The sequence below is a fragment of the Bombina bombina genome, chromosome 7, assembly GCF_027579735.1.
Source record: "Bombina bombina isolate aBomBom1 chromosome 7, aBomBom1.pri, whole genome shotgun sequence".
Classification (NCBI taxonomy): domain Eukaryota; kingdom Metazoa; phylum Chordata; class Amphibia; order Anura; family Bombinatoridae; genus Bombina; species Bombina bombina.
This window is the reverse complement of record NC_069505.1, coordinates 11,357,084-11,373,344: the sequence shown is the minus strand read 5'-3', so window position 1 is coordinate 11,373,344 and position 16,261 is coordinate 11,357,084. Positions and strand designations below refer to the sequence as shown.

General features: G+C 40.6%; 1 protein-coding gene across 1 annotated transcript in view; it reads right to left on the bottom strand.

Annotated features, from left to right (window-relative positions):
• Positions 1-16,261, bottom strand: part of LOC128635707 (alpha-2-macroglobulin) — an 806,957-nt gene that overhangs the window by 16,173 nt on the left and 774,523 nt on the right. The window contains exon 32 of the mRNA XM_053688833.1: positions 13,464-13,505. Coding sequence (XP_053544808.1) covers positions 13,464-13,505 — 42 coding nt within the window. The remainder of the gene's footprint in view (positions 1-13,463; positions 13,506-16,261) is intronic.

Here is a 16,261-nt window from a genome sequence, read left to right as displayed (position 1 = left end):
TCTCTGGGGGAAGAATTTCTGAATTCCAGCTTGTATCCCTGATACACTATTTCTTTTTTTTTTTTTTTTTTTTTAATTCTCTTTTTTCTTTTATTCATCAAAATAAAAACAATACAATTCTTCAAACAAACTTAACACAACAGAAATGTAACAGACACATATTCGATCTGTATCAATACTAAAGAAAAAACAAACCTCTACATTATAAGTTTCCGTGTGATTGGTTAGACATACTAAACATAAAAAAAAAAAAAAAAAGAGGAAAGCCCCCCTAACTACCCCGCCCTCCCTCCCTAGCCCTTCAACAACATAATACCTTACTGCTGCCAACGCGTCCAAAACACAACTACCGAACGATACCGAATTACACAGCCGTGTTTATCCAGGATACCGGAAATACCCCTAATATAACTAATTCAGCGAAGCAGACCGTAGTTCGGACCGGGGCAAGAATCTGCTTTTGAATCTGGAGGGGATATGACAAAATGATTGGTAACCATCCCTGTAAAAACTCCTTGGTTCTCTTCTCAGAAGCCTCCGAGAGATGATATGACTCAAATACAATTTGGCCTTGGATTTCTTTACAAGACCTCTCAAGGCTCGGTGCTCTCTTAGCTTTCCAATTTAGCAGAACAAGATGACGTACTGCTAGAATAATCGTATTCAACGTATAAGTCATTGCTGCCGAGTTTCTATGTGCTTCCGTGATAAGTAGAACCACATCTTGAAGTGTAAGAACAAAATTTGCCCCGTATAATGTGTTAAACCAATGAACCACTTTATGCCATAACTGGTTGATTTTGGGACAGAACCAAAACATATGGAATAGATCAGCCCTAGAGTTTGAGCATCTGGGACAATTATTTGATCCAGTATCAGAAATTTTTTGTAATTTAAGCGGGTGCAAATAAAAATTATTCAGGAGCTTCCAATGCGATTCCTTCCAAGACACCGAAACCCTACACTTATGGACCATATTACAACTCTGAATGATCTTCTCCCCAGTGATGTCGGTAATAACCGGAAGCAACCAAGTAATTATGCTGTGCAAATGCTTATCAGATTGTTTAGAAAGCATAATATCATATATTAAGGAGATAGAGGAACTTCCCATACTGAATTTCTTAATTAAAATTCTAATGACAGACCATTCCGATAACATACTATTCTCCCAATTTTGCTCCCGCATAAAATGGCGGATCTGGAAATACGCAAACAGGTCAGACCTGGGAAGATCATAAATTTGAAACAGAGACTCAGCAGTCTGAACCAAATTATCGGCCCCCAATAATTGCTTGACAAACAACAGCCCCTTGTCCCCCCAGGATTTAAACACCTTATGATAAATACCCGGGATAAAATTGGGGTTTCCCTGAATAGGAAGATATTCTGAGACAGAGGGATCCACTCCTAGACAAATACAGAACTTCTGCCACGCAATCACAACATTTTTAAAGGATACCAATTTACTGATATTGGATGGTAGCTGTTTTGTATTACAATGTAAGAGCGCACCAAGTGCGAAAGGACGAGTATAAAAGGCTTCCTCTTGACTAACTGCTAACCTGTTAGTTTCCGCCACCCAATCCACGACAAATTTCACCAAAGCAGCCGTATTATAAAACCTGACATCAGGCAGAGCCAATCCGGCACGGTTTGTCTTTTGCATGAGTTTAGCTAGTGCAATCCTAGGTCTCTTATCTTTCCAGATAAATTTAGAAAAATCACTGTATAACTTTCTAATATCTGAACTGGAAATAAAGAGAGGAAGATTCTGTAGCACATAGAGAAGACGAGGGAAAACAATCGTTTTTATTAGGTTTACCTTTGCCGAAATTGACAGCGGAAATGAAGCCCATAACTGCAGATCTATTTTAATTTTTTTCAATAAGGGAACAAAGTTCGAAACATACCATACTTTCGGATTTTTATGCAACTCGAGTCCCAAATAACTAATTGCATTGACAACCTTAAATGGGAAATTTTCCAAACCCGACGAGTTATTGCCCATATACATGAGTTCACTCTTTTCTAAATTCACCAAGTAGCCGGAGAAAGAGCTAAACAGAGAGAGGAGTTGGAGAATGATTGGAATCGATTGAAAGGGCTTATCTACAAAAATCAGCATATCGTCAGCATAGAGAAGGGTTTTTAAATGGTGAGAGCCCAATGAAATTCCTGTCAATACATCGCGAAATCTGACCGCTAAGGGTTCCAGAGCCACATTAAACAGGAGGGGAGATAATGGGCACCCCTGCCTAGTACCTCGATGTAAAACAATCCCCTGTGAGCGAATCCCATTAACCAGGAGAAAAGAAATTGGTTTACAATAAATTTTATGAATAAAGAGAATAAAGTTGCCAGAGAAGCCAAATTTCTGTAATGAGGAAAATAAGTGCTCCCAGACAATGGAGTCAAAAGCCTTGACTGCGTCAAGGGTTAAGACTGCAGAATCAAGAATTCCGACATTACAAGACTCTGGTTCCAAATTCGACATGTAGTCCAAAAACGTAATAACCCTTCGAATATTCCGCGACGAGTTCATAGCGGTCATAAAACCGGTCTGATCCTGATGGATCAAGTTCTGCAGACAGTGATTCAGTCTTAAAGCGATAATACCAGCCAGAAGCTTGTAATCAGTATTGAGCACTGATATTGGCCTATATGAGGCCATGTTCTCTGGATTTTTATTTTTTTTCGCAATGAGTGAAATATTGGCCGCAGCAAAATTTTCCGAGATCCCGTTTTCAGAAAGATAATAATTATTGAAAATAGCCTCTAATGTAGGCAGCAATTCTTCCTTGAGCAATTTGTAAAATTCGGCCGGGAGCCCATCAGGGCCGGCAGCCTTATTAAGCTTAAGATTATCAATAGCTGTACCAATCTCCTCATGCGATATCGGCTGATTCAGCACAGCCAACTCTTCTGCTTGAATCTTAGGAATACTTATGGTCGACCAAAAGGACTCTTGGTTAATGTGGTCGGCTGCAACGGCCGAATATAGTTCTTGATAATACTTAAAAAATTCCTGGGAGATCTCTGCCGGCTTAAAAAACCTGTCCTCGCCATTTTTTATAACAGCGATAAAATTTCTTTTTTTTCTGTTCTTAGTCAAGCGGGACAGATGTTTCGCCGAACACCCGTGAAAACTCCTATATTTAAGATTCAATCTTGCTTCTTCCTCCAATGATTTCTGCTTTATATAGATCTCCCTTTCCTTCCTGGCCTCAAGATACACCGCCCAGTTTAATGGGGAGGGATCCGACTGAAAATCCCTGTAGGCGGCTCTGGATCTTGCAACAAGGGACTCCCCTGTTCCTTAATTTTTTTTGCACGCAAGCTCAAGTAAGCTATTATTTTACCTCGAATCACCGCCTTAGCCGCCTCCCAATAAACCTCTGTCTTATGACTGAAGTTCGAGTTAAACAAAACATACTCATGCCAGGTAGTCTTAATCCATGATGAAAAACTTGGGTTAGGATATAAGAAACGAGGGAACCCAAAGACCCGAGTATGTGAACGTGCGTCATAAGTATCAAGAATAGATAAAGAGATTATAGCATGATCTGATACCAAAAATTCCCCAATTCCCGTTTTAAGCTGAAAAACTGTCAGTGCTTCCGCGATTAAAAAGAGATCTATCCGCGAGAATGTCCTGAACGACTTGGATTCGCATGTGTAGGCTCTGATTAAAGGATTTTGCAACCGCCAAATATCAGTCAATGTTAATTTAATACAATTTTTTTTAAAGTAATTGGCGTGATACTTATATTTAACGTCGTTCTTTCTTGAAAAACGATCTAGTTCTGGACTCAGAGTGGCATTAAAGTCTCCACAGATAATTAAATTCTCCTTTATAAAGGGATAAATTATGTTTTGGATCCGGTCCCAAAATTTTACTGAGAATTTATTGGGGGCATAAATATTACAAAATACATATTTAACGGATTTTATCAATACCTGTAACAACATATAACGGGCAGAAGAATCAAACTCGACTTTCATAACTTGATAATCCAAATCTTTATGAAAAAGAACCGCAACTCCTCGCTTTTTGGTTGGAGAAGATGAGGCCAAAACCTCACCAACCCACCTCATTTTAAGCTTCGCCGCTTCTATTGCATCTAAATGAGTCTCTTGCAGAAAAACCACATCTGGCTTTTCTACAGCCAATGTTTTAATAACCAATTTGCGCTTAGCGGGAGAGGATATCCCCCCCACATTCCACGAAAGAATTCTACAGCCCACTGATATTATTCTCCCTTCTCATTAACACGCCTAAGCCCTAAAGGGGATACACAACTGGCAATAACATCCGAGGGGTGGGGGAGGGACGGGAAGAGGAGGCGAGGAGAAGAGAAAGGAAACAAGAGATAAAGAAAAAAAAAAAAAAATTATAAAGAAAGAACACAATGGGGTTTCAGCCATTTTTGCAAGACACATTTTAACATATGCATATTTCTCATACACTATCAAGATATTCGTAATACACATTGCAGAAATAAAAACAGCAGATAAACCAAAACCTAAAAAATCACGAAATAAACCAAGACCTGAACAATCACACCTTCTAAAAAAAAAAAAAAGAAACCAAAAAAAAAGGGAAACCCTGACTTAACAATGGACTTAAATTTAAGACTCTAAGGTTCTCAGGAACTCTTTAACCTCCAGGACTTCGTTAAAAATAAATTTGGCTCCCTTATTTTCCCCTATAATTTTAGCAGGATAGAATAGACTAGCTTTAATACCCTTAGAGATCAGCTGTGAACAATACGGTGCCATAAGTCTTCTGCGAGCGGAAGTTTCCGCCGAGAAGTCCTGGAACAGCAAAATCTTGCTGTTCCCGAATTCTAATGAACCAGCTTTCTTTGCCAACTTCAGGATCTCAAGCTTATCCTGAAATTTCAACAACTTAAAAATACACATCCTAGGTTTACCCAAACCACCAGCTGAGTCCCTTCTGGGACCCACTCTGTGGGCTCTCTCGATTGCTAGGGGGAGGAGCTGAGATGGAAACCCGATAGCAAGGGGAAGGGTGGAGGAAGTAAATTTAACCAAGTCCTCAAATTCTAGTGTTTCAGGTAAACCTATAACCCTAATGTTGTTGCGCCTGGAGCGATCTTCAAGATCCTCCAGGTGCGACTGCATACTATTAAGTTTAACTTCCTGGGCCTGAATAGTAGCCTCTTGGGCTGTCAGCCTATCTTCTACGGCAGAAATTCTATTTTCTGCTTCCCCAATTCTCTGTGAAAACTGTTTGACTTCTGTTGAAAGTATAGTTAGTTCAGCAGAAATACCTCCCAGGTCTTTTTTAATTCCCTCAAACTGGGGAGAGAAAATTGCTGTTAGTTGAGTGATCAGCACCTGGGTATCAATTACTGTAGATACACCTTCTGAGGATATATCTATACTCGTGTCGCCACCTTTGGTATTTTTTTTATCCCTGGGTTTAGCAGGCATTTTGGGTGAAATATTATTAGCGTGCGTTATAAATTTTTCCATGAATAGTGAAAAATACAAAATAATGACATAAATAAATACTGTGCAGAGTGAATAAAAAGTTGGTCCCCGTTATGGGGGAGAAACAATAGTGAGACCACAATTAGTGAGGTAAAAATCAACCACAGCAAAATATGTTTAACTCTGTTTTTTTTGTTTTTTTTTCTTTTTTCTCTTCCCTTTTTTCCCCTCTCCCTCTTTTCCTTTCCTTTCCTTTCCTTTTTTTCTTTCCCTCTTTTTCCTTCTTTCCCTTCTCTCCTCCTTCTCTTTCTTTTCCTTTCCTTCCCCCTTTCCTTTTTCCTTTTTTCCTCCCTACTCTCTCCCTTACCTACTTACTCCTTTAAGTGTACACTGACAATAGTGCTCAAACGTGAATATGGTGTATATAATACCATTCATAGGAGACTAACACAAAAGAAAAAAGACCATAATATATAGACTTTACATACTAAAGCCTGAAAAAGAAAAAAAAAACATTGATTGTGTATTCTGTGAAAGTGAAGTGACTTGGGCAAAAAGCCCTTAGACAAATGCCTGCATTTTTATACTTTGAGCAACCAAGAAATGATCAGAATTTGGGGACAAGATCCAAAACAACCCATTATAATCGCATGCAGACAGAAAAATAAACATATAAGTAGATGAACATTGTCCTGCTAGATCCTCCAGGAAGACAAATAGGGTATAGAATGTTGAGTTGAGACTAGAGACTAGAAAACTAACCCCAGTCTGGATGAACCCCAAGCTGAGTCTTTTAACAAGTCAGAGAGCCCTTTGAAGTTAGGGGCCTTATATCATTTGCTCCTGATTCAGTAGCTTCAATTCTAAGGTTCTTAGCAAGCACAGCTAGGGGAAATACTATGTCCGTTAGAATCCGCTCTGTGCTCCTTCAAACCAAAGAAAAAAAGCGTGAAAAGTCAAAGTCCTGTATTACTTACAGTGTGTCCAAGAATGTAGGCTACGCCTGGAGGAGACTGACAACCGACCGGGGGCACTCCTACCCGGAGGAGCGATGCAGCCAGACCACAGGAAAATTGAGATGTGGAGCCCCGGTGCCAAATACCTGATCCGTCAGAAAGCCAGCCGCTGCAGCTCAGCCGGATATCACTGCAGCCTCACCTAACATAACCCGGAGCAGTGCACACTCTGCGGACTCTCAGTCATACCATTGCGGCGCTCTGCCACCGGTAAAGAGCCCACCTCTACGTCCGGCACTACTTTCTCTGCAGTGGGCGGGCTCTCCTGGGATATCCCTCTGGGACTGGCTACAGGCAGGATCGAATCGCCCGTCACTCACGGAGCCCCACTTCGCCTCCTCTCACCTTCTGCTCCACCACACGCGAACCCCACCGGGGGGCCGCGGGTCCGGCAACTCGCTATGCCACAGCCAAGGAAGGTAGGTGAAAATAATCTCCTCGAAAGTTCAGGGTAAATAAAAAACGAATGCGGATTTACCGCTGCAGGTACTGCAACAAGAAGTTTCCCTTTAGCTTGCGATGATAAGTCAAGCTGTAAGCCCTAGCCCAAGCAGGTACAACGGGCATGAAGTGAAGGCTGAGATAGCAGCTGTCGGCCAGAACGCCGAGTAGGAGCACCTGTCTTGTCGCTCCGCCTTCTCACCGGAAACTTCACAGGTTTACTTTCGTGATACACTATTTCTAATGCCCAGGGATCCTGAACATCTTTTATCCAAGCCTGGATGAAGAAAGACAGTCTGCCCGTACTAGATCCGGTCCCGGATCAGGGGCCAACCCTTCATGCTGACTTGGGAGCAGCAGCAGGCTTCTTGGATTGTTTACCTAAATAGGCTCACCCTGCCTGTCGGTTTCCAATTCCAATAGAAAACAAAAGTAACAGGGATATGCAACATATTATGTGTAAACTTAATCACACATTATACCTCACAAGAATCCTACACACTATTTAAGTCTTCTTTAGGAAAACCCTCCCTGTCGGCTGTTAAACAAGTAATAAGCCGCTGGGAGATATACAGCTGACATGTTGCCTCTGATTATCTGGACTGCCTTTGAAAAACTCATCCCCATTCCAGGGATATATCGATATATAGAGTGCCAAAACTCTTCTCAGTACATACCAAACCTGTATATTCAAAAAATAAAGCTTAGCACCTACCTTAGAAGTCTGCCCAGCAGTAAGGCATCTCACCCGGCTTGTGAAGTTCTCTCCTCCCCTTCACATTGGCCTGTGGAAACAAAAAGTAGTGAGCATTTTCTCCCTCAGACTTTTACAAATAGGGCAGCATAACAACTATGGGAGGCGCAGTGAGAATAATGTCCCACAAGTTCCCATTGCTTTAAAGCCACAAATGCTTCTCTTTTTACAGAAGAGACTGATCTGGTCTAGGCTACACCCCAGAACAAAGTAGCACACTGTGGCACTACTTTAAAAATAATAAAATCTTGATTGAAGAATCGATAACTAACACTTCACTCTGCCTCTTCCTATCACTAACACAGGCAAAGAGAATGACTGGAGTGGGAGGGAAGGGAGGAGCTATATATACAGCTCTGCTGTGGTGCTCTTTGCCTCCTCCTGCTGACCAGGAGGCGATATCCCACAAGTAAGGATGAAATCCGTGGACTCATCGTATCTTGTAAAATAAATATATTAACCCCTAAACCGCCGCACTCCCGCCTCGCAAACATTAGTAAAATTTTATTAACCCCTAATCTGCCATCCCTAACATCGCCGACACCTACCTACATTTATTAACCCCTAATCAGTCGCCCCCAACGTCGCCGCAACTATATTAAATGTATTAACCCCTAAACCTAAGTCTAACCCTAACCAACCCTAACCCCCCCTAACTTAAATTTAATTTAAAATAATCTAAATAAAATAACTTTAATTAACTAAATTATTCCTATTTAAAACTAAATACTTACCTATAAAATAAACCCTTAGCTAGCTACAATATAACTAATAGTTACATTGTAGCTAGCTTAGAGTTTATTTTTATTTTACAGGCAAGTTTGTATTTATTTTAACTAGGTACAATAGTTATTAAATAGTTATTAACTATTTAATAGCTACCTAGCTAAAATAAAGACAAATTTACCTGTAAAATAAAAATAAACCTAAGTTACAATTACACCTAACACTACACTATAATTAAATTAATTCCCTAAACTAACTACAATTAAATACAATTAAATACAATTATCTAAATTATGAAAACAAACAAACACTAAATTACAGAAAATAATAAAATAATTAAAAAATTTAAAACTAATTACACCTAATCTAATCCCCCTAATAAAATAAAAAATCCCCCCAAAATAATAAAAATCCCTACCCTATACTAAATTACAAATAGCCCTTAAATGAGCCTTTTGCGGGACATTGCCCCAAAGTAATCGGCTCTTTTACCTGTAAAAAAAAAAAATACAATACCCCCCCAACATTAAAACCCACCACCCACCCACCCAACCCTACTCTAAATCCCACCCAATCCTCCCTTAATAAAACCTAACACTAACCCCTTGAAGATCACCCTACCTTGAGATGTGTTCACCCAGCCGGGCAGAAGTGGTCCTCCAGATGGGCAGAAGTCTTCATCCTATCCGGGCAGAAGAGGTCCTCCAGATGGCCAGCAGTCTTCATCCAGACGGCATCTTCTATCTTCATCCATCCGGAGTGGAGTGGGTCCATCCTCAAGACATCCGACGCGGAGCATCCTCTTCCTTCTGACGACTAACACTAAATGACGGTACCTTTAAGTGACGTCATCCAAGATGGCGTCCCTTCAATTCCGATTGGCTGATAGAATTCTATCAGCCAATCGGAATTAAGGTAGAAAAAATTCTATTGGCTGATCCAATCAGCCAATAGGATTGAGCTCACATTCTATTAGCTGTTCCAATCAGCCAATAGAATGCGAGCTCAATCCTATTGGCTGATTGGATCAGCCAATAGGATTGAACTTCAATCCTATTGGCTGATTGCATCAGCTAATAGGATTTTTTCTACCTTAATTCCGATTGGCTGATAGAATTCTATCAGCCAATCGGAATTGAAGGGACGCCATCTTGGATGACGTCACTTAAAGGTACCGTCATTTAGTGTTAGTCGTCGGAAGGAAGAGGATGCTCCGCGTCGGATGTCTTGAAGATGGACCTGCTCCACTCCGGATGGATGAAGATAGAAGATGCCGTCTGGATGAAGACTTCTGGCCGTCTGGAGGACCTCTTCTGCCCGGATCGGATGAAGACTTCTGCCCATCTGGAGGACCACTTCTGCTCGGCTGGGTGAAGATGTCTCAAGGTAGGGTTATCTTCAAGGGGTTAGTGTTAGGTTTTATTAAGGGGGGATTGGGTGGGTTTTAGAGTAGGGTTGGGTGTGTGGGTGGTGGGTTTTAATGTTGGGGGGGGGGTATTGTATTTTTTTTTTTTACAGGTAAAAGAGCTAATTACTTTGGGGCAATGCCCCGCAAAAGGCCCTTTTAAGGGCTATTTGTAATTTAGTATAGGGTAGGGATTTTTATTATTTTGGGGGGATTTTTATTTTTTTAGGGGAATTAGATTAGGTGTAATTAGTTTTAATTTTTTTTAATTATTTTATTATTTTCTGTAATTTAGTGGGGGGGTTTTCCCGTAATTTAGATAATTGTATTTAATTGTATTTAATTGTAGTTAGTTTAGGGAATTAATTTAATTATAGTGTAGTGTTAGGTGTAATTGTAACTTAGGTTTATTTTTATTTTACAGGTAAATTTGTCTTTATTTAAGCTAGGTAGCTATTAAATAGTTAATAACTATTTAATAACAATTGTACCTAGTTAAAATAAATACAAACTTGCCTGTAAAATAAAAATAAATCCTAAACTAGATACAATGTAATTATTAGTTATATTGTAGCTAGCTTAGGGTTTATTTTATCGGTAAGTATTTAGTTTTAAATAGGAATAATTTAGTTAATTAAAGTTATTTTATTTAGATTATTTTAAATTATATTTAAGTTAGAGGGTGTTAAGGTTAGACTTAGGTTTAGGGGTTAATATATATATTATAGTGGCGGCGGCAGATTAAGGGTTAATAAGTGTAGTTAGGTGGCGGCGACATTGGGGGCGGAAGAGTAGGGGTTAATAAATATAATGTAGGGTTCGGCGATGTTGGGGGCAGCAGATTAGGGGGTTCATAAGTATGATGTAGGTGGCGGCGGTGTCCGGAGCGGCAGATTAGAGGTTAATAATATAAAGCAGGTGTCGGTGATGTCGGGGGTGGCAGATTAGGGGTTAATAAGTGTAAGATTAGGGGTGTTTAGACTCGGGGTTCATGTTAGGGTGTTAGGTGTAGACGTAAAATGTATTTCCCCATAGGAATCAATGGGGCTGCGTTAGGAGCTGAACCCTGTTTTTTTTGCAGGTGTTAGGTTTTTTTTCAGCCGAATCTGCCCCATTGATTCCTATGGGGAAATCGTGCACGAGCACATTTAGCCAGCTCACCGCTACCGTAAGCAGCGCTGGTATTGAGGTGAGATGTGGAGCTAAATTTTGCTCTCTGCTCACTTAATGCCGGGTTTCTAAAAACCCGTAATACCAGCGTTGTCTGTAGGTGAGTGGTGAGCTGAAACTGCTCGTTAGCACCGCACAGCTTTACCAACAAAACTCGTAATCTAGCCGATTGTGTTTTATCATTTGCTTCTATGCTACTTTTTCAGGTGGTTGGTGGAAATAATTTTTATAACCTCAGTATAAGAATACTGCTTTAGTTATTTTGGATCGTGTTTTGCTGCCATCATTTGTGAAATTTACCATGTTTCACTGATACCTCATAATGTATTGAGGGCATACAATAGGGAAGGTTTGAATAGACACCTAAAGAGGGAGGAATTCTTTCACCATACCCAGGCTGCATTGAAGCGAATATCGGAACTGCGGTACACGGGACCAGCTATTTAAAGACACACCATACTTACCTCATTCGATTGAGGTAACATCTAGTAAGTGGGCACTTTACTACTTATGTGTGGATACTAACAAAGGAACTTTGCATCACAGCGACTTTATTTTTACCTGACTCCGACTGTTGTCCTTTGAATCTGTTTTTATTGAATTGAACTGAAGAAAGCGTAAAGTGAAGGTAAAGTTACACGCTTCGCTATCCTCAGTTAAATAGTTCATGTAAAATCAATAGTACTTTCATTCATGATTTTTTTACAAAGTTCATTGTAAATACATTTTTATGCGCAATTAAATATAGTTTTTGACAACTTACAATTCAACCCATTTTTTATTTTTTATTTGACTTCCTGATCACGTTGTTTGATCTTCCAATTGACTTTCTGGCCGTTAGGCGGCCGGGCAGCTACGTCATCAGTCTATTGATTGATTTGCGCATGCGTCAAATATCTTTATGCCTTATTTTTTTTGGTCGTGCGTTCCTGATTCGCACATGCGCATACCCGTTCCCCCACAGAGCCGAGAACGTCATCTGTTTAGACGGTGTCTCGGGAACATTGAAGGCACATTGATTACTATCGACCAATAAGTTCAAGTTAGTATCTAATTACTTTAGCAAAAAATCATATAAATTACATTTTTGAAGTAATCGCAATGCCTTACACTTAGAATGCTATTCATTACAGTTTCATCATATTGAAAATTCTCAGACACATAAAGTTATTTTTTTCATGGATAAAACGATTGATAACACAAGAATGTTATCAATCGTTTTATCCATGAAAAAAAATAACTTTATCTGTCTGATTGAGAATTTTCAATATGATGAAACTGTAATGAATAGCTGAATTGCCATTGGAGGGGCAATGCGCTCGGTGCTTGTGAACGCGCATTGCAGCTACGTATAGAGTGGTTGGGACCGCTCTATACATAAACTCACAGAAAGATAGGAAGTGGAAGATGGGCGGAGCGTGATAGATAACGGTAGGAATGATAAAACTAATAATAATATACCAATCTGGATATGTTAATGGCATACAATGCTTGGATGTGTTGTTAAGCCTGAAAGTTTACTTTCACTTTAAAAAGGACATTTTATTTGATTGTATATCGTGGGATGCAAGTGTTTGTCTCAATATCACCAGGTTGTATTAATCTAGATCTAGACATTTATTAGATAACAAATAGTCACTGCTCCCACTTGTTTCATCTCAGCTTCCCCAAGTATGGAAGGGTAATTAGAGAGTTTATCGATTCTATCTACAACCATATTTGCATATGTTTAAGGGATTAGAGCTGAGACATCATCCCTTGGTTTGTTATCATCTACTTTCTAACAAAATAGTACGCCGTTATACCATTCTTTCTACATATATACAGTATATATTTAATAATAATAAAAAAAAATTCTATGTGAAAAACATATATATATATATATATATATATATATATATATATATATATATACACACACTATATGCCACCAGTCTTTCAGGTTGCACCCCCTTTGTGCTAAGGAGGAGGGAAATATAGCCCCTCTCTAACATGTTTTTTCCCCCACCTAGCCACACCCCCTGTACCATCTAGCCACACCCCCTGTACATCTAGTCACACCTCCTGTACCACCTAGCCACACCCCCTGTACCATCTAGCCACACCCCCTGTACCATCTAGTCACACCCTCTGTACCATCTAGTCACACCCCCTGTACCATCTAGCCACACCCCCTGTACCATCTAGTCACACCCCCTGTACCACTTAACCACACCCCCTGTACCATCTAGTCACACCCCCTGTACCATCTAGTCACACCCCCTGTACCATCTAGCGACACCCCCTGTACCACCTAGCCACACCCCTAACTACTAGTTATGCCTATAAAACACCCGTCATACCACCGCTGTCCTCACTGCCTCCATCCTCAGAATGCCCAAATATTTCCTGAGTCACGACAAGCTCCTGCTCTCCCCCCATTAGTCAGTTGCTGGAACTGCTGCTGGTTACATTATTAAATATGTTAAAAAGCAAAGGGTGGTATTCTTACCAGATCTGCAAGGTGCATTATACTCTGCAAATGCCTTCTCAGCTGAAAAAAATAGTTATCATTATAATGTGAGACTTTACATTAACATATGGAGACATACAAACGTGTTTTTTCTGTTTCAAATGGATTAAAGGAATATTAAAGTGAAATAGTACTATACTGTAGATGTAGAGCGAATTATATATATATAAATAAACAAACAATTGAAAAGCGCCCCACACTCTGCACAAAAAATCTCACAAAAATCAGGTTTGAAATTGTGTGAGAATATACATCAAATGCTACAAGAAAAGGATATATGTATGTGAATCAACATCCAATTTTCAGGAGAAATTTTCATTAATGAATGAACTTCACTGGGTTGCTGCCACCATTGTAACACAGTTCTGGTGCCTCTGACGAAGTAGGGGGAATCCCTACGAAACACGTAAGGCCACGCCCACCGCATTACATCATCACGCTACCCCACACAGTAATCGCAAGGAGCCGGCTTTATACTTGTTGATTGACTGATTGAGGATCCAGCGTGGTGGTATCTATTTGTTTTTATCATTGACTTAAACTGTGTATATGGAATATCTTTTATTTGGGGACGATAACGGGACATATGTTAAACCGGGACTGTGAGAGGAGTATGTTTTGACACGGAAGCTGTGATACATATACACCATACCTCCAGACCGAGTGAGCTGTATGTGAGACCTGCATACATTTGTGTCCTGAGAGACCCATCAAGTTGTTCCCCTGTGCGCCTATCATACCTCATATTTTTGAGGTTTACTCTTGTGAGTGTAAAATCGTGTGATATTTAATACATTTTGTAACATACATATTACACTTAGAGGGGTTGTGCCCTGTTTTCTCTCTCTTCACACATATATATATATATATATATAATATCCACATTTTAACATTGTAGGTATAGAACGGCCCCTGTAGCGGCTTGTTAAAGGTATTGATCATAAGACATTGGTTTATGTTCCTTTAAGAGTGTTTTTTGTTTATAAAATGAAGGATATATGTTTAGATTGCCTGGTGTCTAGTATGTAACTGAACAGTCCAGCATATCAACTGGTGGGTCAATAAAATTAATGTAAAAAGCTTGGACAATAAGAGGTTTTATCTGATGTTTGCTGTTGACAAATATGTGCCAGAGTGTGCAGGACCATGAGGTCTGACCAGAAGTCTGATGTGTCTATGTAGTTGATAGGAGTTGCACACACATGGGGAAAAGACATGGGATTTGTGGATGTGGCTGAGAGGAGCTCCAGGGCAGTGGGATCTATTATAAGGTCCACTGTGAGCATATTACTTATATAAGCTGCAGCACCATGCAGTCTGATTAGCGGTGCACTGTGGACACATGGGGGGCTCATAGGAGATACAGGACCATGGGGTCTGATCTGAGGTGACATCTGGGCATGTTGCTGATAGGAGATGCAGGACTATTTGGTCTGATCTGGGGTCAAGGGTGGGCATATCGCTTATAGGATCTTCAGAACCATGGGGTCTGATTTTAGTCCTGATGTGGGCATATGGCTGACTAGAACGGCAAGGCATGGGATCTGTTCTGATGTTTACATATAGCTGATAAGATTTGCAGGACCATGGTATTTAATATGAGGTCCATTGTTGTCATATGGCTGATAGAAGCTGCAGGTACCCATTGTGGGATCTGTTGTGAGCATACAGCTAATAGGAGTTGCAGGACCATGATGTCTAAACATGGAGCCAATGTTGGAAATAACTGATAAGAGCTGCAAAGTATGATGTCTGATCTGGGGTTTGGTGGGTACATACAGCTGATAGGAACTTCAGGATCAAAGGGTCTGAGCTGAGGGTCAATGTTAGCAAATGACTGAAAGGAGCTGTAGGGCTATGGTGTCTGATCTAAAGGTTAATATAGAGTGTAGACCTATACTTCATAGGTTCATAGGTATATACACACACACGCACGCACATGCACACACACACACATGCACACACACACAGACATGCACACACACATACATGTACACACACGCATGCACTCTCACACACGCACACACATGCAGTCTCACACACACGCACACATACACATGCACTCTCACACATGCACACACACACACACATGCTCTCTCACATACATGCACTTTTACACACACACACACACATGCACTCACACACACACACATGCACTCACACACACACATGCACTCTCTCACACACACACACACATGCACTCTCACACACAAACATGCACTCTATCACACACATGCACTCTCTCTCACACACACACATGCACTCTCACATGCATGCACACACACATACACGCCCACAGACACATGCACACACACATGCACTCTCTCACACACACACACACACATGCACCTACACATGTACCCTCACACACATGCACACACACACACACACACACACATGCACTCTCACACACACATGCACTCTCTCACACACATACATGCACTCTCTCTCTCTCACACACATGCACACACACAGTGTCACAAATGCACTCACACACACATGCACACACACATGCACACACACATGCACTCTCTCACACACACACAAATGGACACACACACATGCATACACACATGCTCTCTTACACACACAAACATGCACACACATGCACTCTCACACACACATGCACTCTCACACACACACACGCACTCTCACACACATGCACACACACGCACACACACTCATTCACACACACATGCACTCTTATACACATGCACACACACATGCACTCACACACATGCTCTCTCACACACATGCACTTTTACACACACACACAC